General features: G+C 47.4%; 1 protein-coding gene across 1 annotated transcript in view; it reads left to right on the forward strand.

Annotated features, from left to right (window-relative positions):
* LOC135442828 (collagen alpha-1(VII) chain-like) overlaps window positions 1-26,398 on the forward strand; it is a 161,086-nt gene that overhangs the window by 127,150 nt on the left and 7,538 nt on the right. Inside the window, exons 68-78 of the mRNA XM_064703098.1 lie at window positions 3,905-3,985; window positions 6,035-6,088; window positions 6,330-6,383; window positions 10,159-10,221; window positions 11,627-11,689; window positions 12,817-12,933; window positions 16,893-16,970; window positions 18,207-18,260; window positions 22,153-22,201; window positions 23,024-23,062; window positions 23,522-23,674. Coding sequence (XP_064559168.1) covers window positions 3,905-3,985; window positions 6,035-6,088; window positions 6,330-6,383; window positions 10,159-10,221; window positions 11,627-11,689; window positions 12,817-12,933; window positions 16,893-16,970; window positions 18,207-18,260; window positions 22,153-22,201; window positions 23,024-23,062; window positions 23,522-23,674 — 805 coding nt within the window. The remainder of the gene's footprint in view (window positions 1-3,904; window positions 3,986-6,034; window positions 6,089-6,329; window positions 6,384-10,158; window positions 10,222-11,626; window positions 11,690-12,816; window positions 12,934-16,892; window positions 16,971-18,206; window positions 18,261-22,152; window positions 22,202-23,023; window positions 23,063-23,521; window positions 23,675-26,398) is intronic.

Below are 26,398 nucleotides of genomic sequence, written 5' to 3' on the forward strand. Positions count from 1 at the left end.
CTTCCAGCTCCTCTTCTTTATTCCCTGTGATTGTGCATTAAAATAACCACGGCTTAACCCGTTATTCTCCCAAAAACTCTGGTTTTTAAGGCATTTTTAACTCATTTCTTGCTCCCTGTTTTGGTTTTCCAGGGATTCTGAATCTCTGGAAAAGTCCAGCAGGAGTGGGAATGGTTTCTAAGCAGGAATTTGAGTTTGTGGTGGATATTAAGACTGCCAGGAAAACTGGGATCACACAGAATCCTAAAATGCTGAGGGTGGGATCATTCCAGATCCTCTCATTCCAAACCCCGTGCCAAGGGGAATTTTCCACCAAACCGGGCAATTCCCACCCCAAACACCAAATTTTTGGAGGGGGGAAATGAGCTCAAAACTGCACCAAATAAACCCAGGGTAAAAACCACGTCTGGAGCTCCAGGGTGGAAATTCCATTTCCATCATCCCATCAAATATTGAGGAGTGGGAGCCCAGGAGGTGCAAAACCTTTCAGGAGAAGTTTGGGAATCCATCCTCCTTTTGATGTGTGCCTTCAAAGGGCTCCATCCTTTCGGGGGAGCATCCCGATGGATTCCCTGCTCATTCCCTGCTCATTCCCGGCTCCTCCCTGGCTCCAGCAGGAATTTTGGCCCCGGAGGATCCGAGGTTTCTCTGCCTGCGTCACAGGTTGGGTGACTCAGCCTCCCTGCGAAGGTTTGAATCCCAAATCCAAAGAGCCAGAGCCTGTTTCCAGCATTCCTGCAGTAATTGCCTTTAAATTGCCATTTAAATTTTAATTTACTCCCATTTATTGTCCGGCCTTGGCTTCCCCGGCACGACACCGGGATGGAAATCCGAGGGAACAAATTTCCATTTGGCCGCTTTGCATTTTCTTCTTTCTTTTTTCTCCCTCTTTAAATTCCTCCAATCCCGTCTTTTCCCTGTCCTAGGAAAGCATCACCTCCATGGCCTTCTTCCCTTTCAGGCCAGGCTCAATCCCAATTTTAAACCTTCCAATCCACATTCCAAAATCTCTCCAGCAGGAAACCACTTATATAGAGATTAAATCCAGGTCTAAATCTTATTTATGTGTTCTGGACTAAGCAGGCCAGGCCAGGCTTAGACCCAGTTTTCCAGCACATCCTGATGATTTTAAACCTTCCAATCCACATTCCAAAATCTCTCCAGCCCAGAATAGGCAGCAAACCAATTATAGAGAGATAAAACCTGGGTCTAATTCTTATTTATGTTGCCAGGACTAAGCAGGCCAGGCTTAGACCCAGTTTTCCAGCACATCCTTAAGATTTTAAACCTTCCAATCCACATTCCAAAATCTCTCCAGCAGGAAACCACTTATATAGAGATTAAATCCAGGTCTAAATCTTATTTATGTTGCCTGGACTAAGCAGGCCAGGCTTAGACCCAGTTTTCCAGCACATCCTGATTATTTTAAACCTTCCAATCCATATTCCAAAATCTCTCCAGCAGGAAACCACTTAGGGAGAGATAAAACCCAGGTCTAAATCTTATTTATGTGGCCAGGACTATGCAGGCCAGGCTTAGACTCAGTTTATCAGCATATCCTGATGATTTTAAACTTTCCAATCCATATTCCAAAATCTCTCCAGCCCAGGATAGGCAGCAAACCAATTATAGAGATTAAATCCAGGTCTAAATATTATTTATGTGTTCTGAACTAAGCAGGCCAGGCTTAGACCCAGTTTTCCAGCACATCCTTAAGATTTTAAACCTTCCAATCCATATTCCAAAATCTCTCCAGCCCAGAATAAGCAGGAAACCAATTATAGAGAGATAAAACCCAGGTCTAAATCTTATTTATGTTGCCTGGACTAAGCAGGCCAGGCCAGGCTTAGACCCAGTTTTCCAGCATATCCTGATTATTTTAAACCTTCCAATCCATATTCCAAAATCTCTCCAGCCCAGAATAAGCAGGAAACCAATTATAGAGAGATAAAACCCAGGTCTAAATCTTATTTATGTTGCCTGGACTAAGCAGGCCAGGCTTAGACCCAGTTTTCCAGCATATCCTGATTATTTTAAACCTTCCAATCCATATTCCAAAATCTCTCCAGCAGGAAACCACTTATATAGAGATTAAATCCAGGTCTAAATCTTATTTATGTTGCCTGGACTAAGCAGGCCAGGCTTAGACTCAGCTTTCCAGCACATCCTGATGATTTTAAACTTTCCAATCCATATTCCAAAATCTCTCCAGCCCAGAATAAGCAGGAAACCAATTATAGAGAGATAAAATCCAGGTCTAAATCTTATTTATGTTGCCAGGACTAAGCAGGCCAGGCTCAGACCCAGTTTTCCAGCATATTCTTAAGATTTTAATCCTTCCAATCCATATTCCAAAATCTCTCCAGCAGGAAACCACTTAGGGAGAGATAAAACCCAGGTCTAAATCTTATTTATGTGGCCAGGACTATGCAGGCCAGGCTTAGACTCAGCTTTCCAGCATATCCTGATTATTTTAAACCTTCCAATCCATATTCCAAAATCTCTCCAGCCCAGGATAAGCAGGAAACCAATTATATAGAGATTAAATCCAGGTCTAAATCTTATTTATGTGTTCTGGACTAAGCAGGCCAGGCTTAGACCCAGCTTTCCTTCAGCATATCCTGAAGTGAGTTTAACTTTTCCTAAGAAAAAAAAGAAAAAAAAGAAAAAAAAAGAAAAAAAAAAAAAAAAAAGAAAAAAAAATCCCAGATTCCTTCTCAGGAGGAGAAGGATCTCATGGAAAGCAGGAAGATGAGTTGGACAGGAAAACATGGAAAACCTGGCACTGGAGATAATTGGGATAATTAAGAGAAGTATTAAAGCTTAAATTAAATTTAATTTAAATTAAATTAGGAGAACTCTAATTAATGTCAGGATTTTTAGTGCAAAAAAAATATTTTTGAGCCATTCCTGGTCTGATCCCAGCTCCCAGCTCCTTCAAAACTCCAGGCACTTGAAGGTATCCTGGATTTGTGGGATTTAACCACCACACAAATGGTTTATTGTCCTCCAATCTGTCCCAGCAAACAGAAATATTCCCATTTTCCTGGGGTTTTATGGTTTATTTACGTCCCCAGATGGAATTTTCTATTGAGTGTGTCAATAAACAGTTACCAATAAAGAGATATCCGTGCCTGGGATATGGAGGAACATGGATTTCCCCTGATCCAGGGAGTCCCTGGCACACAAATCTGATTTTTATTTTTATCTTAATGAATTTGTTTCCTTCCAACAACCACAGCAAACAAATTCCAAGCAGAGAATTCCACTTGTTCAGCTCCTGATTTACCCAAGCAGCCAATTCATTCTCCCCTGAGAGGGGCTCAAGTGGGGATAAATCCAATTTTTCCTTCACATCCAAGTGCTGAAAAATGCCATCAAAATTGCCCAGGATGGATGAGGAGACTGCAGCGATCTTGGGGGAAAAAAATTAAAATTTAAAAATTAAAAAAGAGGATTTTTAGCAGGTTTATTTGCTGCCACAACAATGGGAGACTCCATGGAATGAGCTCCCAGTGCTGGATGCGGCTCCAGAAGCCAAAAAAATTCCACAATGGGATAAAAAACCTGCAGCCCCCTTAAATAATTCCTGAAATCCCTGTTCCCATTCCCAAGCCCATGCAAATCTCCCTGCCTGGAATGACCCTTTTGCTGCCACAACTTCCCCAGCTGGAATTACAAATCCATCCCCTCCCAGGTTTCGTTTGCCAGGGATTTACAATCCATGGAATTGGGGTGAGGAATGGGAGAGAAATCCCAACCTCAGGCCTTGGGGCTGTTCCTGGGGGAGCTTCTGCCCTTGGATTGAGGAGTTCTAGAGCTGGGATTCCATCCTGGACTGTGCTCATCCCTTTTCCCTGGAAAAAACAGGCTCTGGAATGAATTTTTCCCAACTTTCTGGCAGGGTGCAGCAGGACTGGATGGGAAGAACGGGATCAAGGGAGCCAAAGGGGACAGAGGCCTTCAGGGACAGAAGGGGAAGCCGGTGAGTGGAAGGATTGTTTGGAATGTGGATCCCACACTCCTGTCTGTGCCTTCCCAGATCCCACATTCCTGTTGGGCCTTCCCAGATCCCACATTCCTGTCTGCGCCTTCCCAGATCCCACATTCCTGTCCTTTCTGGGATCCCACATTCCTGTCTGTGCTTTCCCAGATCCCACATTCCTGTCTGTGCCTTCCCAGATCCCACATTCCTTTTGGGCCTTCCTGGATCCCACATTCCTTTCTGCTCCTTCCCAGATCCCACATTTCTGTCTGTGCTTTCCTGCATCTCACATTCCTTTTGGGCCTTCCTGGATCCCACATTCCTTTCTGCTCCTTCACAGATCCCACATTCCTTTTGGTGCCTTCTCAAATCCCACATTTCTGTCTGTCTTTCCGATCCCACATTCCTTTGGTGCTTTCTGCGATCCCACATTCCTGTCTGTGCTTTCCAGATCCCACATTCCTATTGGCCTTCCTGCATCCACATTCCTTCTGTGCCTTCCCAGATCCCACATTCCTTTTGGTGCCTTCTCAAATCCCACATTTCTGTCTGTGCTTTCCTGCATCTCACATTCCTTTTGGGCCTTCCTGCATCCCACATTCCTATTGTACCTTCCTAGATCCCACATTCCTTTTAGTACTTTCCTGGATCCCACATTCCTTTGTGCTTTCTGGATCCACATTCCTGTCTGTGCCTTCCCAGATCCCACATTCTTGTCTGTGCTTTCTGGGATCCCACATTCCTTTCTGCTCCTTCACAGATCCCACATTTCTGTCTGTGCCTTTCCTGATCCCACGTTCCTGTTTGCTCCTTCCCAGACCCCACATTCCTTTTGGCGCTTTCTGGGATCCCACATTCCTCTCTGCTCTTCCCGTCCCACTCTTCTCTTCCGGACCCCACATTCCTTTTGGCCTTCCAGATCCCACATTCCTGTCTGTGCTTTCCTGGATCCCTCACTCCACTCTGTGCCTTCCCAGATCCCACATTCCTGTCTGTGCCTTCCCAGATCCCACATTCCTGTCTGTGCCTTCCCAGATCCCACATTCCTGTTGGGCCTTCCTGGATCCCACATTCCTGTCTGTGCTTTCTGGGATCCCACATTTCTGTCTGTTTCTTCCCAAATCCCACATTCCTTTCTGCTCCTTCCCTGTCTCCTCCTTCACAGACCCCACATTCCTTTTGGGCCTTCCCAGATCCCACATTCCTGTCTGTGCTTTCCTGGATCCCTCACTCCACTCTGTGCCTTCCCAGATCCCACATTCCTGTCTGTGCTTTCCTAAATCTAACATTCCTGTCTGTGCTTTTCTGGATCCCACATTCCTCTCTGTGCCTTCCCAAATCCCACATTCCTTTTGGGCCTTCCTGGGTCCCACATTCCTTCTGTGCCTTCCCAAATCCCACATTCCTTTTGGGCCTTCCCAAATCCCACACTCCTGTCTGTGCTTTCCTGCATCTCACGTTCCTTTTAGTACTTTCCCAGATTCCTCTCTACTCCTTCCCAAATCCCACATTCCTGTCTGCTCCTTCCCAGATCCTACATTCATTTTGGGCCTTTCCAAACCCCACATTCCTGTCTGCTCCTTCCCAGATCCTACATTCATTTTGGGCCTTTCCAAACCCCACATTCCTCTCTGATCCTTCCCAGATCCCACATTCCTTTCCCTTCCCACCCCTTAAAGGCCTCAGGGTCTTCCTCAAGGTCTTTCCCAAATCCTGGAAAAGTCTCCAATGCACATCCTGGCCTGGTTTTTAGGACTTGTCCTCCTCCCATTCCCAGCACGTCCATATCCCAAAATTTCTTATTTATCCTGTGTTTCCCAGTCTGAGTTTTCCCCTGTTTCTTACCAGTGCCCAAATTTCAATTCCCCTCACACCCCAAGCCTGATGGAGATCAGGAAACCAAGGAATCCTTCACTAAATCCCTCATGGATTTCCTGGGATCAGTTCCCTCACAACAGGGAGGCTCCCAAAAAAACTCCCAGCACGTGACTGGGATTTTGGCCCATAATTCCTGAAAATTCATCTCCTTTGTCCTTTTTTTCCATGTAGGGAGGGAAAGGTGACCCTGGGACCGCCGGTGACACCGGGCAGAAAGGGACAAAGGTAGGACATGGACGAGATCCTGGGAAATCCCATTCCTTGGGATGGGAAGGTGGTGGAACAGCTTTGGATGGCCCTGCATGGATTGGGAGCTGGAGAAACCTTCTCCAGAGCTCCTTCCAGCCTCAACCACTCCATGATCCTGGGAAATAAAGGCTGGGATGAGCAGGGATGGGGAGGGAGCTTCCAGCAGGCCCAGAATTCCTCCTCTGCCCTCATTCCCTGTGATCTCCTCAATTCCCAGGGCCTGCGGGGCCTTCCAGGCCGGACCGGCGCTCCCGGAGCCAAAGGTGCCAAGGTGAGCCAAGCCCAGCCAAGCCCAGCTTCCCATCCTCAAAACTCCCCACCCATTCCCAGGAAAGCTTTATCCATGGAATTCTGAGGAATCTGCCCTCATTTCTGTGGGAAAATCCCTCTTGGAAGGCCTGTGAAGAGCAGGGAATCATGGATCAGGAGGCTTTAAGGTTTGCAGGGAACTTTGGGATAATCTAGGGTTAAAAACGAAACTAAACCCAGCCCAAATCCTTCCTGATCCAGGAATCCTGAGGAATCCACATAATTTCTGTGGGGAAATCCCTCCTGGAAGGCCTGTGATCTGAAATCCAGCCCAAATCCCTCCTGATCTGTGGCACAGAATCCTGAGGAATCCACATAATTTCTGAGGGAAAATCCCTCCTGGAAGGCCTGTGAGGAGCAGGGAATCAAGGATTGGGAAGCTTTAAGGCCTGCAGAGAACTTTGGGATAATCTAGGGTTAAAAAATAAGCTAAACCAAACCCAAATCACTCCTGATCCAGGAATCCTGAGGAATCCACATAATTTCTCAGGGAAATCCCTCCTGGAAGGCCTGTGAAGAGCAGGGAATCACAGATCGGGAGGTTTTTAGGCTTGCAGGGAACTTTGGGATAATCTAGGGTTAAAAACGAAACTAAACCCAGCCCAAATCCCTCCTGATCCAGGAATCTTGAGGAATTCACCCCATTTCTGAGGGGAAAATCCCTCCTGGAAGGCCTGTGATCTGAAATCCAGCCCAAATCCCCCTGATCTGTGGCATAGAATCCTGAGGAAACCGCCCAATTTCTGAGGGAAAATCCCTCCTGGAAGGCCTGTGAAAAGCAGGGAATCACTGATCGGGAGGTTTTAAGGCTTGCAGAGAACTTTGGGATAATTTAGAGTTAAAAACTAAACTAAACCCAGCCCAAATCCTTCCTGATCCAGGAATCCTGAGTAATCCATGTAATTTCTGTGGGAAAATCCCTCCTGGAAGGCCTGTGATCTGAAATCCAGCCCAAATCCCTCCTGATCTGTGGCACAGAATCCTGAGGAAACCACCCCATTTCTGAGGGAAAATCCCTCTTGGAAGGCCTGTGAAGAGCGGGGAATCACAGATCGGGAGGTTTTAAGGTTTGCAGGGAATGCTGGGATAATCCAGGGTTAAAAACTTAACTAAACTCAGCCCAAATCCCTCCTGATCCAGGAATCTTGAGGAATTCACCCCATTTCTGAGGGAAAATCCCTCCTGGAAGGCCTGTGAAGAGCAAGGAATCACAGATCGGGAGGTTTTTAGGCTTGCAGGGAACTTTGGGATAATCCAGGGTTAAAAAATAAACTAAACCAAACCCAAATCCCTCCTGATCCAGGAATCCTGAGGAAACCACCCAATTTCTGAGGGAAAATCCCTTCTGGAAGGCCTGTGAAAAGCAGGGAATCACAGATCGGGAGGTTTTAAGCCTTGCAGGGAATTTTGGGATAATCCAGGGTTAAAAAATAAACTAAACCAAACCCAAATCCTTCCTGATCCTAGAATCTTGAGGAATTCACCCCATTTCTGAGGGAAAATCCCTCCTGGAAGGCCTGTGATCTGAAATCCAGCCCAAATCCCTCCTGATCTGTGGCACAAAATCCTGAGGAATCCACCCCATTTCTGAGGGAAAATCCCTTCTGGAAGGCCTGTGAAAAGCAGGGAATCACTGATCGGGAGGTTTTAAGGCTTGCAGAGAACTTTGGGATAATTTAGAGTTAAAAACTAAACTAAATCAAACCCAAATCCCTCCTGATCCAGGAATCCTGAGGAATCCACATAATTTCTGGGGGAAATCCCTCCTGGAAGGCCTGTGATCTGAAATCCAGCCCAAATCCCTCCTGATCTGTGGCACAGAATCCTGAGGAAACCACCCCATTTCTGAGGGAAAATCCCTCTTGGAAGGCCTGTGAAGAGCGAGGAATCACTGATTGGGAGGTTTTAAGCCTTGCAGGGAATTTTGGGATAATCCAGGGTTAAAAAATAAACTAAACCAAGCCCAAATCCTTCCTGATCCTAGAATCTTGAGGAATCCACCCCATTTCTGAGGGAAAATCCCTCCTGGAAGGCCTGTGAAGAGCAGGGAATCACTGATCAGGAGGTTTTAAGCCTTGCAGGGAACTTTGGGATAATCTAGGGTTAAAAAATAAACTAAATCAAACCCAAATCCCTCCTGATCCAGGAATCCTGAGGAATCCACATAATTTCTGGGGGAAATCCCTCCTGGAAGGCCTGTGATCTGAAATCCAGCCCAAATCCCTCCTGATCTGTGGCTCAGAATCCTGAGGAATCCACATAATTTCTGGGGGAAATCCTTCCTGGAAGGCCTGTGAAGAGCGGGGAATCACTGATCAGGAGGTTTTAAGCCTTGCAGAGAATTTTGGGATAATCCAGGGTTAAAAAATAAACTAAACCAAACCCAAATCCCTCCTGATCCAGATCTTGAGGAATTCACCCAATTTCTGTGGGAAAATCCCTCCTGGAAGGCCTGTGATCTGAAATCCAGCCCAAATCCCTCCTGATCTGTGGCACAGAATCCTGAGGAATCCACATAATTTCTGAGGGAAAATCCCTCCTGGAAGGCCTGTGAGGAGCAGGGAATCAAGGATTGGGAAGCTTTAAGGCTTGCAGAGAACTTTGGATAATCTAGGGTTAAAAAATAAGCTAAACCAAACCCAAATCCCTCCTGATCCAGGAATCTTGAGGAATTCACCCCATTTCTGAGGGAAAATCCCTCCTGGAAGGCCTGTGATCTGAAATCCAGCCCAAATCCCTCCTGATCTGTGGCACATAATCCTGAGGAATCCACCCCATTTCTGAGGGAAAATCCCTCCTGGAAGGCCTGTGAAGAGCAGGGAATCACGGATCAGGAGACTTTTAGGCTTGCAGGGAACTTCGGGATAATCTAGGGTTAAAATCGAAACTAAACCCAGCCCAAATCCTTCCTGATCCAGGAATCCTCAGGAATCCACATAATTTCTGGGGGAAATCACTCCTGGAAGGCCTGTGATCTGAAATCCAGCCCAAATCCCTCCTGATCTGTGGCACAGAATCCTGAGGAAACCACCCCATTTCTGAGGGAAAATCCCTCCTGGAAGGCCTGTGAAGAGCAGGGAATCACTGATCGGGAGGTTTGTAGGCTTGCAGGGAACTTTGGGATAATCTAGGGTTAAAAACGAAACTAAACCCAGCCCAAATCCCTCCTGATCCGTGGCTTAGCAACAGCCTGGGCTCAGGTCTAAATTGGTGCCCGGCTCTTATCATCACCATTAGTTCCTTATCAGTAAACAACATCTAATGAGCCTTAATGGGCTTTTTATGGAGGGATTGGGAAGCTTGATAAGAGAAATGGGAGCTGTTGGTGACAGAGGCAGTGTTGTGGTTAATATTGTGGTTGTAATAATTTTTAAATTAATATTATTTTTATTATTGTTGTTATGAACATTCGGATTCATCAGCCCCGCTCCATTTGGTAACTGAATTTTTATCTGGGGAATTCCCCACCTACTTCCCTCCAGGAGAGTTTGGAGTTGGGATAATCTCCAGTTTTAAGGATTCCCAATTATCTTGGTTATGAGTTAAATTAGTGTTAGTTTGTTAATTTGTCTCATTTGTTATTAGTTACATTTTAGTGATCTGAAATTTCTGGGCTGAGGTGAGACTTCATCTCAGTGTCACCCCTGGGTTATCCCTTTCCTCGCTTTTCCAGAGTTTTCCCGTTTTTTGGGGGATTCTTTGTCCTCACAGCCCCTCCACTGCTTTTCCATCCACAGGGAGAAGTTGGCAGTGCTGGAAAACCAGGAATTCCAGGATTTAATGGACAGCGTGGACCAAAGGTGAGGATCTGAACCATCCCAGAATCATGGAATGCTTTGGGAAGGGACATTAAAGGTCATCCCACAAGAGTTTTCCCAAATCCACCTCTGGAAAATGCCCATTTCTTCCTAAGGGCATAAATTGGATTTTCCTGGATCTGTTCCCATAAATCAGCACGGATTGGGTGAAGATTCTTGGATCTTGGGATTGGGATCTTTACTCACCTCCTCAGCTGAGTTTGTCCATCCCAATCCCAGGGTCTTTTCCATTTTAATGGAATGCTTCACAGGCTCTTTTCCATTTTAATGGGAATTTTCCCTCTCCTGGAATACCACCAGTGCCCAGACTGAGGTGACACTCAGTAAATAGTTCTAATCCAAGGAAAAACCAGTTAATTCCCAAAATCCCAGCTTTTCCAAGCCCACGTTAGCCATGATTTTACCTTGGCTCCCTCCACCTGTGGAAAATGCCCTTTTCTTCCTAAGGGCATAAATTGGGTTTTCCTGGGTCTGTTCCCATAAATCAGCACGGATTTGGTGAGGATTCTTGGATATTGGGATTGGGATCTTTACTCACCTTCTCAGCTGAGCTCATCCATCCTAATCCTAATGCTCCACAGGCTGTTTTCCATTTTTATGGGAATTTTCCCTCTCCTGGAATACCACCAGCACCCAGACTGAGGTGACACTCAGTAAATAACTCTAATCCAAGAAAAAAACAGTTAATTCCCAAAATCCCAGCTTTTCCAAGCCCATGATTTTACCTTGGCTCCCTCCACCTGTGGAAAATGCCCTTTTCTTCCTAAGGGCATAAATTGGGTTTTCCTGGGTCTGTTCCCATAAATCAGCACGGATTTGGTGAGGATTCTTGGATATTGGGATTGGGATCTTTACTCACCTTCTCAGCTGAGCTCATCCATCCTAATCCTAATGCTCCACAGGTCTTTTCCATTTTTATGGGAATTTTCCCTCTCCTGGAATACCACCAGCACCCAGACTGAGGTGACACTCAGTAAATAGTTCTAATCCAAGGAAAAACCAGTTAATTCCCAAAATCCAGCTTTTCCAAGCCACGTTAGCCATGATTTTACCTTGGCTCCATCCACCTGTGGAAAATGCCCTTTTCTTCCAAAGGGCATAAATTGGATTTTCCTGGATCTGTTCCCATAAATCAGCCTGGATTGGGTGAGGATTCTTGGATATTGGGATTGGGATCTTTACTCACCTCCTCAGCTGAGTTCATCCATCCAATCCCAATGCTCCACAGGCTGTTTTCCATTTTTATGGGAATTTTCCCTCTCCTGGAATACCACCAGCACCCAGACTGAGGTGACACTCAGTAAATAGTTCTAATCCAAGAAAAAAACAGTTAATTCCCAAAATCCCAGCTTTTCCAAGCCCATGATTTTACCTTGGCTCCTTCCAGGGCGAGCCAGGAGCCTCAGGGAGCGACGGCGCCTCGGGAATTCCTGGGGAGAAAGGAGAAAAGGTTGGTGCTGAGCACGCTGCCATTTCCAAGGAATAAATCCCACATCCATCAGGTGCAGTTAACAAAATTTAACATTTTCCACATCGCTGGTGCCCTTTCCAGAGGGGAAATGTCAACTGGCTGGAATGTTAGGGTTGGGAATGCAGTTGGAAAAGGGCAGGAGAGAGAGTTCTCCTTAAATTCCCCTCTGTGCATGGATAAAATCCCAGGAGGAGCCAGTTGGGTGTGAGGAGAAGCCATCCAGAGGGGCTGGGATTCACTTGGCAGAGTTATTCCACCGCCATTCCCAAGGTAAATCCTTGGAATAAAAGCGGATCAGGCTGTGGCCGCCTTGGCATGAGAAATGGGAAAGGTCTCCAAGCTGATCCCGAGTTCTGTTCCCATCTCCTTGAGGAATTCCCACCTGGATCACTCCCCACCAACCCCTCTTCTCAGCATTCCTTAATTTCCTGCTTTATTCTTAAAAAAAAACACACCTAAATTTGTATTTTTCCGTAGGGGAAAAAAATGGGATTTCTGTTAAAACAGTTAATTTTTAAGGACAAAAAACCAAACAAAATCCCAGCAGCCTCCATCAAATCTCTTGGCATTTTCCAGCCCCTCAGGTCCTTCCCACATTCCAGTCTCCAGTGGATTTGGGATCTTAAAGGATTTTATTGATAACAAATCCGTTCCCCATTCCCTGATGGTCGAGCACCTCCTGAAGTCTCTGGTTGGTGGCTTGGAGATCATTCCCAGGGAATTCTCATTCCCTTCCTCTCCTGGCCCTCTCCTCTCCCACAGAATTGTTTTCCACCACTGCTGGGTGTTGGATTTTTCCTTCTGCTGGGTTTCATGGGAATATTTTCTGTTCCAGCAGCTCCAGGAGAAAGCTCAGTGGTGAAAATGAAATTTTTAGGTTTGGGATCTTCTTTTTTCCTTGTTTTTCCCAGAGTTACAAATGAAAGGGTTCTGCTTAGGTGAGCTGGGAATTTAGGGATTCCAGGGAATAGTTGGATGGAAAGTCCAAGTCACCAAGGAAAGGTGGAGAGCAAAGGAATGTGGGAGGTGTTCCCATATTCCCAGTGCCATGAAAGTGTTTGGATGAGGTTTGGCTGCCCCATCCCTAAAACCCCTGTGATTCCCAGGGAGCCAAGGGAGTTCCAGGATTGGGAGGATTCAAGGGACAAGCGGGATGGCCTGGGAAGCCTGGAGGGGCCGGAGCAGCGGGACCTCGAGGGCCACAGGGAGAGCCAGGCCCACAGGTGAGCACAGTTCCTGAATCCCACAGGAATCCCACTGGTCCCGAATCCCACTGATCCCAAACCCCACAGGTCCTGAATCCCACAGGAATCCACTGGTCTTGAATCCCACTGGTCCCGAATCCCACAGGAATCCCACTGGTCCTGAATCCCACTGATCCCAAACCCCACAGGTCCTGAATCCCACAGGAATCCCAGCAGGCCCTGAATCCTGCAGGATTCACAGGTCCTCAATCCCACAGATCCTGAATTCCACAGGCCCCAAATCCCACAGGAATCCCAGCAGGTTCTGAATCCCAGCAGGTCCTGAATCCCACAGGAATCCCACTGGTCCCAAATCCCACTGATCCCAAACCCCACAGGTCCTGAATCCCACAGGAATCTCACAGATCCTGGATCCCACAGGAATCCCAGCAGATCCTGAATCCCACAGGTCCTGAATCCCACAGGAATCTCACAGATCCTGGATCCCACAGGAATCCCAGCAGATCCTGAATCCCACAGGTCCTGAATCCCAGCAGGTCCTGAATCCCACAGGAATCTCACAGATCCTGAATCCCACAGGAATCCCAGCAGATCCTGAATCCCACAGGTCCTGAATCCCAGCAGGTCCTGAATCCCACAGGAATCCCACAGATCTGCATCCCACAGGAATCCCACAGGCCCTGAATCCCACAGATCCTGAATCCCACAGGAATCCCATCAGGCCCTGAATCCCACAGGTTCCAAACCCCACAGATCCTGAATCCCACGGAAACCCACAGATCCCAAATCCCACAGGAATCCCATCACGTCTTGAATCCCACAGATCCTGAATCCCAAAAATCCCAAATCCCAGCAGGCCCTGAATCCCACAGGTTCCAAACCCCACAGATCCTGAATCCCACAGAAACCCACAGATCCCAAATCCCACAGGAATCCCATCACGTCTTGAATCCCACAGATCCTGAATCCCAAAAATCCCAAATCCCATCAGGCCCTGAATCCCACAGGTTCCAAACCCCACAGATCCTGAATCCCACGGAAACCCACAGATCCCAAATCCCACAGGAATCCCATCACGTCTTGAATCCCACAGATCCTGAATCCCAAAAATCCCAAATCCCAGCAGGCCCCGAATCCCACAGGTTCCAAACCCCACAGATCCTGAATCCCACGGAAACCCACAGATCCCAAATCCCACAGGAATCCCATCACGTCTTGAATCCCACAGATCCTGAATCCCAAAAATCCCAAATCCCAGCAGGCCCGAATCCCACAGGTTCCAAACCCCACAGATCCTGAATCCCACGGAAACCCACAGATCCCAAATCCCACAGGAATCCCATCACGTCTTGAATCCCACAGATCCTGAATCCCAAAAATCCCAAATCCCAGCAGGCCCTGAATCCCACAGGTTCCAAACCCCACAGATCCTGAATCCCACGGAAACCCACAGATCCCAAATCCCACAGGAATCCCATCACGTCTTGAATCCCACAGATCCTGAATCCCAAAAATCCCAAATCCCAGCAGGCCCTGAATCCCACAGGTTCCAAACCCACAGATCCTGAATCCCACGGAAACCCACAGATCCCAAATCCCACAGGAATCCCATCACGTCTTGAATCCCACAGATCCTGAATCCCAAAAATCCCAAATCCCAGCAGGCCCTGAATCCCACAGGTTCCAAACCCCACAGATCCTGAATCCCACGGAAACCCACAGATCCCAAATCCCACAGGAATCCCATCACGTCTTGAATCCCACAGATCCTGAATCCCAAAAATCCCAAATCCCAGCAGGCCCCAAATCCCACAGGTTCTGAATCCCATGGGAATCCCACAGATCCTGGATCCCACAGGAATCCCATCAGGCCCTGAATCCCACAGGTTCCAAACCCCACAGATCCTGAATCCCACGGAAACCCACAGATCCCAAATCCCACAGGAATCCCATCACGTCTTGAATCCCACAGATCCTGAATCCCAAAAATCCCAAATCCCAGCAGGCCCCGAATCCCACAGGAATCCCAGCAGGCCCTGAGTCCCACAGATCCCAAATCCCACAGAGATTCACTCCTGGACACCCTCGTGTGCCCAAACACCCCTCAAGTGTCCCCATATCCCAATGTCCCCCCTCTCCCAATCTCTCCCACATTCCCTCTTCCCACAGGATCTCAATCCACAGATTCCCTCTCCCAGTTCCTTTCCCTCCGGACATTTTCCCTCCCCTCCTTTCCCTCTCTCCAGGGGAAGATCTGACCTCTCCATGGAGAGATAATTCCAAGTGATCAGGACACCAAGTGGTTCATTATCCCAGGATCAGGGTGCCAGGCCTTGGCAAGGAGCTGCTGCCTCTCAGCTCCCGTTTTTAATGAATATTTTTGCATTCCAGCCACGCTGGGCACATTTAGAAATGCAAGGGGGAAAAAAAAATCCTGGGAAATGAGATGTTAATTCCATCAATGAGCAGGATCACCCTGCCCTGGAAGTTTTCTTGAGATAGCTCTGAGAAATAAATAACTTTCCAAAGTGAAAAAAAAAAGGCTGGAAATGAAAATTCTCTCTGTGGTTTTGCTGGGAGAGTTTCAGGCTTGGATTAAAGAACACGAAAATTACCTGGATGATCCAAGAATCCAAGAAAAATTGGAATAAAATAACCTGGAAAACCAAATTTTATCTGTAAACCCTGCTTGATTCCTGGCAATAATTTGGATTTTGGTGGATGGAAGTTGGGACAATTCCCAATTTTCTGGGAAAATCTAAGTCTGGATCTCACCAGATCCACTCTCCTGGATTTCCCTGTCCTAGAAATCTTTGCAGGAATTCTGACATGGATTGGTCACTAAAAAATCTCAATTCTACCTCATTCCAGCAGAGTTTTCCTAATTTTTTCCCAAGCTGATATCCACTGACAACTTTTACACCTCATCAGCTCCAGCAGGATCAAGTATTGGCGGGATTTTGGCAAATTCCACATGAAAAACAAATTTTTAATTAATTATGTAATTAAAAACTACAATGTTGATATCTGGAAGGGGAGATGTTGATCAGAACACGAGGCTGCTCTTCAGAAAGACAAAAAATGTGTAATCCCATAGAATTCCCAAAGAAAAAAGGGATTTAAGGCAAGAAGGATGCAGGGCAGAAAGGATGAACAAGGAACTCAACTCACATCCAGAAATTCTCAATTTTTTTATTTTTTTTTTTTGTGGCACAAGGTCTCCTTAGTCAATTCCTTTATCACAAAATCAACTTTAAAACAACTCCTAAATATTTCATATTTTTATTCCCCCAAAGACACTTGGATTTTCTCCCTGCTAATTTGCCTTACGGAAGCTGAATTTTACCTGGAAAATACCTCTGGAAATCAGCACCTTCCTTAAAAATAAGAGCTTGAAGTCACTGAATAAAGATGCTGGAAGTGTGGCAGGGATCTTTAAAAGGAATTTTGAAGGGTGGTTACAGGAAGAAGGTGGAAAAAGGTCCTTCCAGAACAATAAAATATGGATTAAATCCCACTCCAGCCCATGGAAACGAAATTATTCTTCCTCCTCTTGCTCCCCAGGCTGTGCCTTGCCATGAAAAATAAATCAAAGGAATGACAGGAGGGAGGAGGGAGCCGAAAGTACAAGATTCCCTCATGGATATTTAAAAAGGCTGGAATTTTTGATGTTATTAGCGAGCCCAGAAAAGCCTGTCTGGGATAATAAATGGCTTTTTTTTTTTTTTTTTGGACACTGATTAAAGAGAGGCTGTGAGGTGCCACTCTTTCCACCCACACCGCTCCTCGGCTTCTCCTGGAATTAAAGGAGAAGCTCCAGGAATGGCTTGTGGGGTTGGGAGAGAGGGGGAAAAATTCCGGAGCAGATTCCCATCTCAGGTTGGGGTTTTGGGGGGAAAATCCTGGAAAAAAAAAAAAAAAAAAAAAAAGTGGGATATCTCTGGAAATGCTGACAGAACTCTGCTTTTCCTCCCCAGGGTCCACCAGGGAAAAGAGGGAGATCCCAGCTCTGCCTCCAGGGACCCCCGGGCATGGATGGGCCAAAAGGAGAAGTGGTCAGTATGGGAACGATCCAGTGGGGTTCCCAAAATTCCAAACTGGGCTTGGATGAACCTTGGAGCTTCCAGGTTTCATTTCTGAGCTCTCCAGATTTTCCAACAAGAGCAGAGCTGTTGGAATCCCAAATTCCAGGTGTTGGGCACGGGCAGTGCTGCCCAAATTCCTGCCTGGAGGTGTCTCCAGCTGTGGGGAAGATTCAGGGATTTTCCTTTGGGAAAACATCCAAACTTTGGATCAGCAAAGGCAGGGCAGGAATGAACCAATAATCAGTGCAGGGTAATTAATGAATAATTAACGCTCAGCAGAGAATTCCAACAAGAGCTTTGGATCCCAACCTGTTTGGGATCTGTCCCCACACCCTGCAAACCCCAATGTCCCAAGGGATTTTAGGGTCAGCAGTGGCACTGCTGTAACTCCGTGTGCTGCTGGTGGATAATGTGATTTTTCCTGGCACTGGAAGAGAGCATGGATTGAGAAAAATGATCCTGCTGGCTTTAATTGGGATCATCCTTCTTGTGCTCCTTGTCCTTTAATATTTTGAAGCACCCTTAATCCACAAATCCAGTTTCCAGCAGTTCTGAGTGGAAAATTTGTCAGGGTGTTTTTATCCCTTGTTGACAAAGCTCAGCATCTCCTGGTTTTTCCATCTCTTTCCAGCGCTGGAATTGCAGCTCCACTTTCAAATCTTCTGCTTTGAGCTGATTCCCAAAGATTCTGGGCAGGCCAGACCCCCTCCATGTATCCACTTCTTCCAGATGGAAAACAAACCTGACTTGATCCATGGATTTCATCTCCCAGCTCATTTCCCTCTGGAGATTTTCCATCCCCTTTCCTGCCCTCCTTTCTCATCTCTTCAGGGGAAGTTTTGACCTCTCCATGGAGAGATAATTGCAAGTGATCAGGACATCAAGTTGTTAATTATCCCAGGATCAGCATGCCGAGGCTTGGGAAACAGCTGATGGCTCTCAGCTCCCGTTTTTAATGAATATTGTTGGGATGGAACAGAGCTCCCAGAAAATCTGGGATGATGTGATGGACACACGGATGAGGCTGTTCCTGTCACCCCACTGAGCCACTCGCAGATATCCCTGAAATTTATAGGAAAACACCTACAAATTTTTAGGCTTTTTACCCATCTCCCTTTGGAGCTGTCATCCCTGAGGAGCATTTATCCCCAGAGCATTTCACACCAATCTCCAGTGATGTGATAATGATCCAAGTGTTTTTAACAGGGGGAAAATGGTCCTGCCGGGCAGAAAGGAGCCAAGGGAGAGCCGGGCCTTTCCGTGAGTGATTTTTCCCAAGATCGTTTCCCATTTTTGGGGGGAAAAAAGGAGAAAATCGGCCAAACAGCCCTAAGAGGCCGAGGGGAGGAGGGAAATGCTGAGAAATGGATTTGCTCTGGGAATATCTGGGAAATGAGGCTGTGGGAGGGCAGAGCTGGACTCTACAAAGCCAAGCCTAAAGCAGATTTTCCCTCTCCCATCTTTGCCATGATTCCCAGCTCCTGATTGTCCCACAGGATCGGTGCTCCAAGGCTGACCCAAGCCAAAGGAAAAGCAGGAGAGGGAATTGTGCCCCATTTTCAAAGCCTTTAGGGAAAAGCTGCTGCCCTGGGCTTCCAAATCCTGAGGAAGAAGGAGGGCTTGAGCCACATGGATCAGGACAAAATTCCTGTGGCAGCTCCCTCCACATCCCTTCATCCCGGATTTTGTGCCACTTGACCGACACGAGACAATATTTCCATTTTTCCCAGGGTGTGGGTTAATTTTCCAAGCAGGATTAATTTTAGCAGGGAAAGGATCCCCTAAATTTGGGCTGCTGAAAATTCCAGCTCCCTACATTGAAAAATGCCCCAAAATTTGGAATCCCAAGAAGGATAACAGCTGATGACCCCAGGAAGTCCAGCAGGACATCGACCATCCCACAGGGAAGATTCCCAATGGGATCAGTGTCCGTTGGCTGTCCCAGGGATGAAGGATGGGCTCCAAATCCATGAGTTTGGAGGTCTCATTCCATGGGGAATGCTGTTGGCTGGGAAAGGGGCAGAGAAAGCAGGAGGAGGTGCAGCTCCAAATGATCCAATGTGGTTCCACATTCCCAAGGGGCAATCCTGGAGGATAATTTGGGTGCAGGTGGCTCCATGGCTTCCCAGAGCTCAGGGGAGTTTGTTTGGGAGATCGTGGCTTTGGGGACAAGGCCAGGAGGGTGGGGACACTCAGCTCAGGTTTGAGGGGTGACATGGGGTGATGGGTGACAAGGGTTTTCACAGACCCTTCCAGTTTGGGACATGGAATGGTTTGGGATGGAAGAGGCCTTAAAAATCATCCAATTCCAAGGCAGGGATTCCAAGAGTGAGCTGGACTCCATGGTCTTGATGGATCCCTTCCAGTTTGGGACATGGAATGGTTTGGGATGGAAGGGGCCTTAAAAATCATCCACTCCTTGGAAAGCCAGCCCAAGTTTGAGGGGTGACTTGGGTTGGGATTCCATTCCTCATGGCCAGAGGAGCTGGCTGCAGGAAAACCAGGAATTTCCAAAGGGAATGAGCCAAAAACCTTGGGTGGAGCTCCCCATGACACCAAATCTCCAATCTCATTGCACCCAAACGAGGTGGCTTCACATCAGTGGGACAATGCCAGGAGGGTGGGGACACTCCTTGGAAAGCCAGCCCAGGTTTGAGGTGGGACTTGAGTCACATTCATGGCCAAAGGAGCTGCAGGAAAAGCAGGAATTCCCAGAGGGAATGAGGTGCAAATCTTGAACCATGACACCAAATCTCCAATCTCATTGCACCCCAATGAGGTGGCTCCACACCAGTGGGACAATGCCAGGAGGGTGGGGACACTCAGCTCAGGTTTGAGGGGTGACATGGGGTGATGGGTGACAAGGGTTTTTACAGACCCTTCCAGTTTGGGACATGGAATGGTTTGGGATGGAAGGGGCCTTAAAAATCATCCACTTCTTGGAAAGCCAGCCCAAGTTTGAGGGGTGACTTGGGTTGGGATTCCATTCCTCATGGCCAGAGGAGCTGGCTGCAGGAAAACCAGGAATTTCCAAAGGGAATGAGCCACAAACCTTGGGTGGAGCTCCCCATGACACCAAATCTCCAATTTCATTGCACCCAAACGAGGTGGCTCCACATCAGTGGGACAATGGCAGGAGGGTGGGGACTCTCAGCTCAGGTTTGAGGGGTGACATGGGGTGATGGGTGACAAGGGTTTTTACAGACCCTTCCAGTTTGGGACATGGAATGGTTTGGGATGGAAGGGGCCTTAAAAATCATCCAATTCCAAGGCAGGGATTCCGACAGAGAGCTGGACTCAATGGTCTTGATTGATCCCTTCCAGTTTGGGACATGGAATGGTTTGGGATGGAAGGGGCCTTAAAAATCATCCACTCCTTGGAAAGCCAGCCCAGGTTTGAGGGGTGACTTGGGTTGGGATTCCATTCCTCATGGCCAGAGGAGCTGGCTGCAGGAAAACCAGGAATTTCCAGAATAAATGAGGTGCAAATCTTGAACCATGACACCAAATCTCCAATCTCATTGCACCCCAAACGAGGTGGCTCCACACCAGTGGGACAATGGCAGGAGGGTGGGGACACTCCTTGGAAAGCCAGCCCAGGTTTGAGGGGTGACTTGGGTTGGGATTCCATTCCTCGTGGCCAGAGGAGCTGGCTGCAGGAAAACCAGGAATTCCCAGAGGGAATGAGCCACAAACCTTGGGTGGAGCTCCCCATGACACCAAATCTCTGCTCTCATTGCACCCCAAACGAGGTGGCTCCACATCAGTGGGACAATGGCAGGAGGGTGGGGACACTCCTTGGAAAGCCAGCCCGGGTTTGAGGGGTGACATGGGGTGATGGGTGACAAGGGTTTTTACAGACCCTTCCAATTTAGGGCATGGAATGGTTTGGGATGGAAGAGGCCTTAAAAATCATCCATTCCTTGGAAAGCCAGACAAGGCTTGAGGGGTGACTTGGGTTGGGATTCCATTCCTCATGGCCAGAGGAGCTGGCTGCAGGAAAACCAGGAATTTCCAAAGGGAATGAGCCACAAACCTTGGGTGGGGCTCCCCATGACACCAAATCTCCAATCTCATTGCACCCAAATGAGGTGGCTCCACATCAGTGGGACAATGCCAGGAGGGTGGGGACACTCAGCTCAGGTTTGAGGGGTGACATGGGGTGATGGGTGACAAGGGTGTTCACAGACCCTTCCAGTTTGGGACATGGAATGGTTTGGGATGGAAGGGGCCTTAAAAATCATCCACTCCTTGGAAAGCCAGCCCAAGTTTGAGGGGTGACTTGGGCTGGGATTCCATTCCTCATGGCCAGAGGAGCTGGCTGCAGGAAAACCAGGAATTTCCAGAATAAATGAGGTGCAAATCTTGAACCATGACACCAAATCTCCAATCTCATTGCACCCCAATGAGGTGGCTCCACATCAGTGGGACAATGCCAGGAGGGTGGGGACACTCCTTGGAAAGCCAGCCCGGGTTTGAGGGGTGACTTGGGTTGGGATTCCATTCCTCATGGCCAAAGGAGCTGGCTGCAGGAAAACCAGGAATTTCCAAAGGGAATGAGCCACAAACCTTGGGTGGAGCTCCCAATGACACCAAATCTCCAATTTCATTGCACCCCAAACAAGGTGGCTCCACATCAGTGGGACAATGGCAGGAGGGTGGGGACACTCCTTGGAAAGCCAGCCCAGGTTTGAGGGGTGACATGGGGTGATGGGTGACAAGGGTTTTTACAGACCCTTCCAGTTTGGGACTTGGAATGGTTTGGGATGGAAGAGGCCTTAAAAATCATCCAGTTCCAAGGCAGGGAGTCCAACAGAGAGCTGGACTCAATGGTCTTTATGGATCCCTTCCAGTTTGGGACATGGAATGGTTTGGGATGGAAGGGGCCTTAAAAATCATCCACTCCTTGGAAAGCCAGCCCAGGTTTGAGGGGTGACTTGGGTTGGGATTCCATTCCTCATGGCCAGAGGAGCTGGCTGCAGGAAAACCAGGAATTTCCAGAGGGAATGAGGTGCAAATCTTGAACCATGACACCAAATCTCTGCTCTCATTGCACCCCAAACGAGGTGGCTCCACCTCAGTGGGACAAGCAGGGAGATGATGCCAGGGCTGGAATTCATCCCTAAATTCCGTTTTTCCCACTCTGGCACAGGAGGAAGAGGTGAAGGAAGTGCTGAGGAGCGAAATGCGAGGGATTTGTGGTGAGTTGGCCCCGCGCTGACCCTGCCAGCTGCTAAATTGGAGCCATTTCCGCGCCAGCATGCACCCAAATGTCACCGTCAGCAGCAGGTGGAGCTGGGGCCCCTCTCCAGGAGTCTGGAATTCCAGGCTCTGCAGATTCCTGACCTCCTGAAATTCTCCATTTTTATCCCTTAAAACCTCCCCCCTCTTCCCATGTGGTTTTGTCAGCAAGTCTTTCCCTCCTTTCCTCGTGGATTGGGAAGGGTCACTTGGAGCTCGCTGAATATTTTAATTCCCAGTTTTTTGTGGCATTCCTTGGCACATGGAGTTCTCTGCTCCCACAGGGAATAACTGCCACCATCATCACCAAAAAAAAAAGAAAAAAAACACAAAAAAAACCCAAAAACAAAACAAAAACCAAAACAAAACCCCCAAAACAAACAGAAACACACCAAAACCAAACAATCAAAAACCCCACAAACAAAAAAACAAACAATAATTCAAAACAAAAAAAAAAAAACCACAACAGCCAAATTTGGGGATGGTTTTATCCAAGAATCCCAACATTGAAACTTTTTGGGGTCTTGCTTTCCTTGTCCTGAAGAAATCCATTTATCTGAGATCCAGCAGAACCTTCCTGCCCCATTCCCAGGGTTTTCCCTATGGATAGGAAAGATTTTTAGGTTCACCACCACTGGAGTTGTTAGGAAGCATTTGGATCCTTGAAAAGGGGGAGAAAGGGATGAAAAAAAATTAATAAAATAATTATTTCCTTGGAAAATTTTATTTATGTTGGGGGGAAAAAAAAGCAGCAAACTCTTCCCTGTCTCTTCTGTCTGCAGGTTGTGGAGGTGAGTTGGGAAGGATGTCCATGGAAAAGGGTAAGGCTGGGAATTCATGCAGGAAAGGATCTTCTCCTTGCCCCAAATCAGCCCAAAACTGTGAAAAGTTGTTTTTAGGAATAAATTTTTTTTTTTTTTTCTGGGATACAGTGCAGAAAATGTTGGATCAGCAACAGCTTTTGGATCCTGGTTTGAGGGGGATGGGTCTTCCTGAGAGGAATCTGAGGGATCAGAGGGAATCCTGGAAGTCTCCTCTTTTCACCCTCTCCTCCAGGACGTGCTCAAATCCCTTCCTGACTCCCAGCTTTTAAAGCTGAGCCCACGGGAATCCCAATCCCTGCCCACAAAATCCCGGGATTGCTCCACCATCCCAAACCATCCCCCGGGATGTGCTCCAGGACTCGTGGAACCCTCAAATCCAACGGTCCATGGAGCCTGGAGAGCTGATCTGCCCACCCCAAAGCTTTGGATCCATCCTCAGTGACCCTCAATCCGCAGGGCTGGAGGTGGCTGAAGTCCGCAGGAGGCTCCAAGGGTATTCCCAGCCTCGGGAATACGTTGGGAACGGTGGAAATTGGGAGGAAAAGCTTGGCACAACTCACGGCAAGGCCATGGTGAAGCCCTTCATGGAGCCGCCTCCTCTCTTGGCAGGTGAGTTCTGCTTCTTCCTTCCCATCTTTCCAACCATGGAATGAATCCTCTGGAACGTTCCATGGTAAATCCTCTTCCCTGGAATTGGGCAGGAATGGGATTCCCAGTGAGGGCTCCCACACTCTTGGAGAAGACACGTGCCCATGCCCCTGGAAGTGAGGAAAACCTAAATATTCATGGGATCAGTGGTGATCCCAACCTTCCAAAGGATTCCTTTTCAAAAGCTGGGAGGAGGCAGCCATTTCCAGGCTGGTTTCATCCCATTTTTCCTTGGCAAATTCCAGTAAAACTTCCAACCAGGCAGGAATGGCATCTCTGAGACCAAACCCTCATCCCAGACTGTTCCTGTCCAGGGCATTGTGAACATTGTAATAAAAGATAAAACCACAGCTTAAAAAAACATGGGAAAAAAATGTTTTCCGTGAGTTTTCCTCATGGAAAAACAACTGGAGCTGTTCCTGTTGGTGTTTTCCAAGAGGGAAGGGCCCTGGGAGAGCCAGGTTTGCTCCAGAGCAGGGCAAGAGCCACCCATGGACATCCTGATCTCCTCACCGGGGCTTGGAATTCCATCTGGACTGGTGGGACAGAGGGAAAACGGGACAGGGGGAAACTGAGGATTTGTGGGGTGATTTGTGGCAGGATTCCTCCTACTTGGAGCCCAAAATCCAAACTTCAGGACAGGATTAAAAAGTTTGGGATCATTTCTTGTAATCCAGCAGATGAAGATGCTCAGATTTTGTCACCAGGAGGAAGAGGAGGAGGGTTGGGTACAATGGATGGCACAGCTGGAGAAATAATTGAAAATAAATTAAAAATCCCATTTAAATTTAAAAATAATTTTAAAAACTGAGCAAGACACCCCAAAATTGTCACCCTTACACCCCAAAATCAGCTGCAGTGTTGCCCTGCAATTTACGGGTGTGGGGGTTTATTATGGGATGCAATTGTGAAGTTCTTGGGGAATTTCTTCCAAATTAGGGGGATGGAGCAGTGGAATGCTTTTCCAGCCTGAGAGTTTGGGGTTTGATTAAACTTGATCAAGCACTGTCATTAAATCCTCTTGGTCACCCCAAAAATATCCTCTAGGGGAGGTCTCAATGCTCCAAATTCCAGTTTAAGAGGGAGTTGGACTCCATGATCCTCCCAACGCCTTCCAGTTTGGGATGTGGAATGGTTTGGGATGGAAGGAACCTTAAAATTATCCAATTCCAAGGCAGGGAGTCCAACAGAGATTTGGGTGCCAGGGTTTTTACAGCCCCTTCAAATTCGGGACATGGAATGGTTTGGGATAGACTTAAAAATAATCCAATTCCAGGCCAAGGGGTCCAACAGAGATTTGGGTTCCAGGGTTTTTACAGACCCTTCCAATTTAGGGCATGGAACAGTTTGGGATGGAAGAGGCCTTAAAAACTATCCAAGAGGTGCAACAGAGATTTGGATTCCAGGATTTTTATAGGCCTCTTTCCAGTCTGGGACATGGAATGGTTTGGGATGGAAGGGGCCTTAAAAATCATCCAATTCCAAGGCAGGGATTCCAACAGAAAGTTGGATTCAATGGTCTTTATTGATCCCTTCCAATTTGAGATGTGGAATGGTTTGGGATGGAAGAGACCTTAAAAATCATCCAATTCCAGGCCAGGGAGTCCAACAGAGATTTGGGTTCCAGGGTTTTTACAGCCCCTTCAAATTTGGGACATGGAATGGTTTGGGATAGACTTAAAAATCATCCAATTCCAGGCCAAGGGGTCCAGCAGAGAGCTGCATTCCGGGATTTTTACAGGCCTCTTTCCAGTCTGGGACATGGAATGGTTTGGGATGGAAGGGGCCTTAAAAATCATCCAATTCCAGGCCAGGGAGTCCAACAGAGATTTGGATTCCAGGGTTTTTACAGGCCTCTTTCCAGTTTGGGACATGGAATGGTTTGGGATGGAATGGGCCTTAAAAATCATCCAATTCCAGGCCAGGGATTCCAACAGAAAGTTGGATTCAATGGTCTTTATTGATCCCTTCCAATTTGAGATGTGGAATGGTTTGGGATGGAAGGGACCTTAAAAATAATCCAATTCCAGGCCAGGGAGTCCAACAGAGATTTGGGTTCCAGGGTTTTTACAGACCCTTCCAATTTTGGACATGGAACAGTTTGGGATAGCCTTAAAAATCATCCAATTCCAGGCCAAGAATTCCAACAGAAAGTTGGACTTATGGTCTTTATTGATCTCTTCCAATTTGGGACTTGGAATGGTTTGGGATGGAAGAGGCCTTAAAAATCATCCAGTTCCAAGGCAGGGAGTCCAACAGAAAGTTGGATTCAATGGTCTTTATTGATCTCTTCCAATTTGGGACTTGGAATGGTTTGGGATGGAAGAGGCCTTAAAAATCATCCAATTCCAGGCCAGGGAGTCCAACAGAGATTTGGGTTCCAGAGGTTTTACGGACCCTTCCAATTTTGGACATGGAACAGTTTGGGATAGACTTAAAAATCATCCAATTCCAGGCCAGGGATTCCAACAGAAAGTTGGATTCAATGGTCTTTATTGATCCCTTCCAATCTGAGATGTGGAATGGTTTGGGATGGAAGAGGCCTTAAAAACTATCCAAGAGGTGCAACGGAGATTTGGATTCCAGGATTTTTATAGGCCTCTTTCCAGTCTGGGACATGGAATGGTTTGGGATGGAAGGGGCCTTAAGGATCATCCAATTCCAAGCTCACATTCTACGATTCCA

Source organism: Zonotrichia leucophrys, chromosome 1A (genome assembly GCF_028769735.1).
Source record: "Zonotrichia leucophrys gambelii isolate GWCS_2022_RI chromosome 1A, RI_Zleu_2.0, whole genome shotgun sequence".
Lineage (NCBI taxonomy): Eukaryota > Metazoa > Chordata > Aves > Passeriformes > Passerellidae > Zonotrichia > Zonotrichia leucophrys.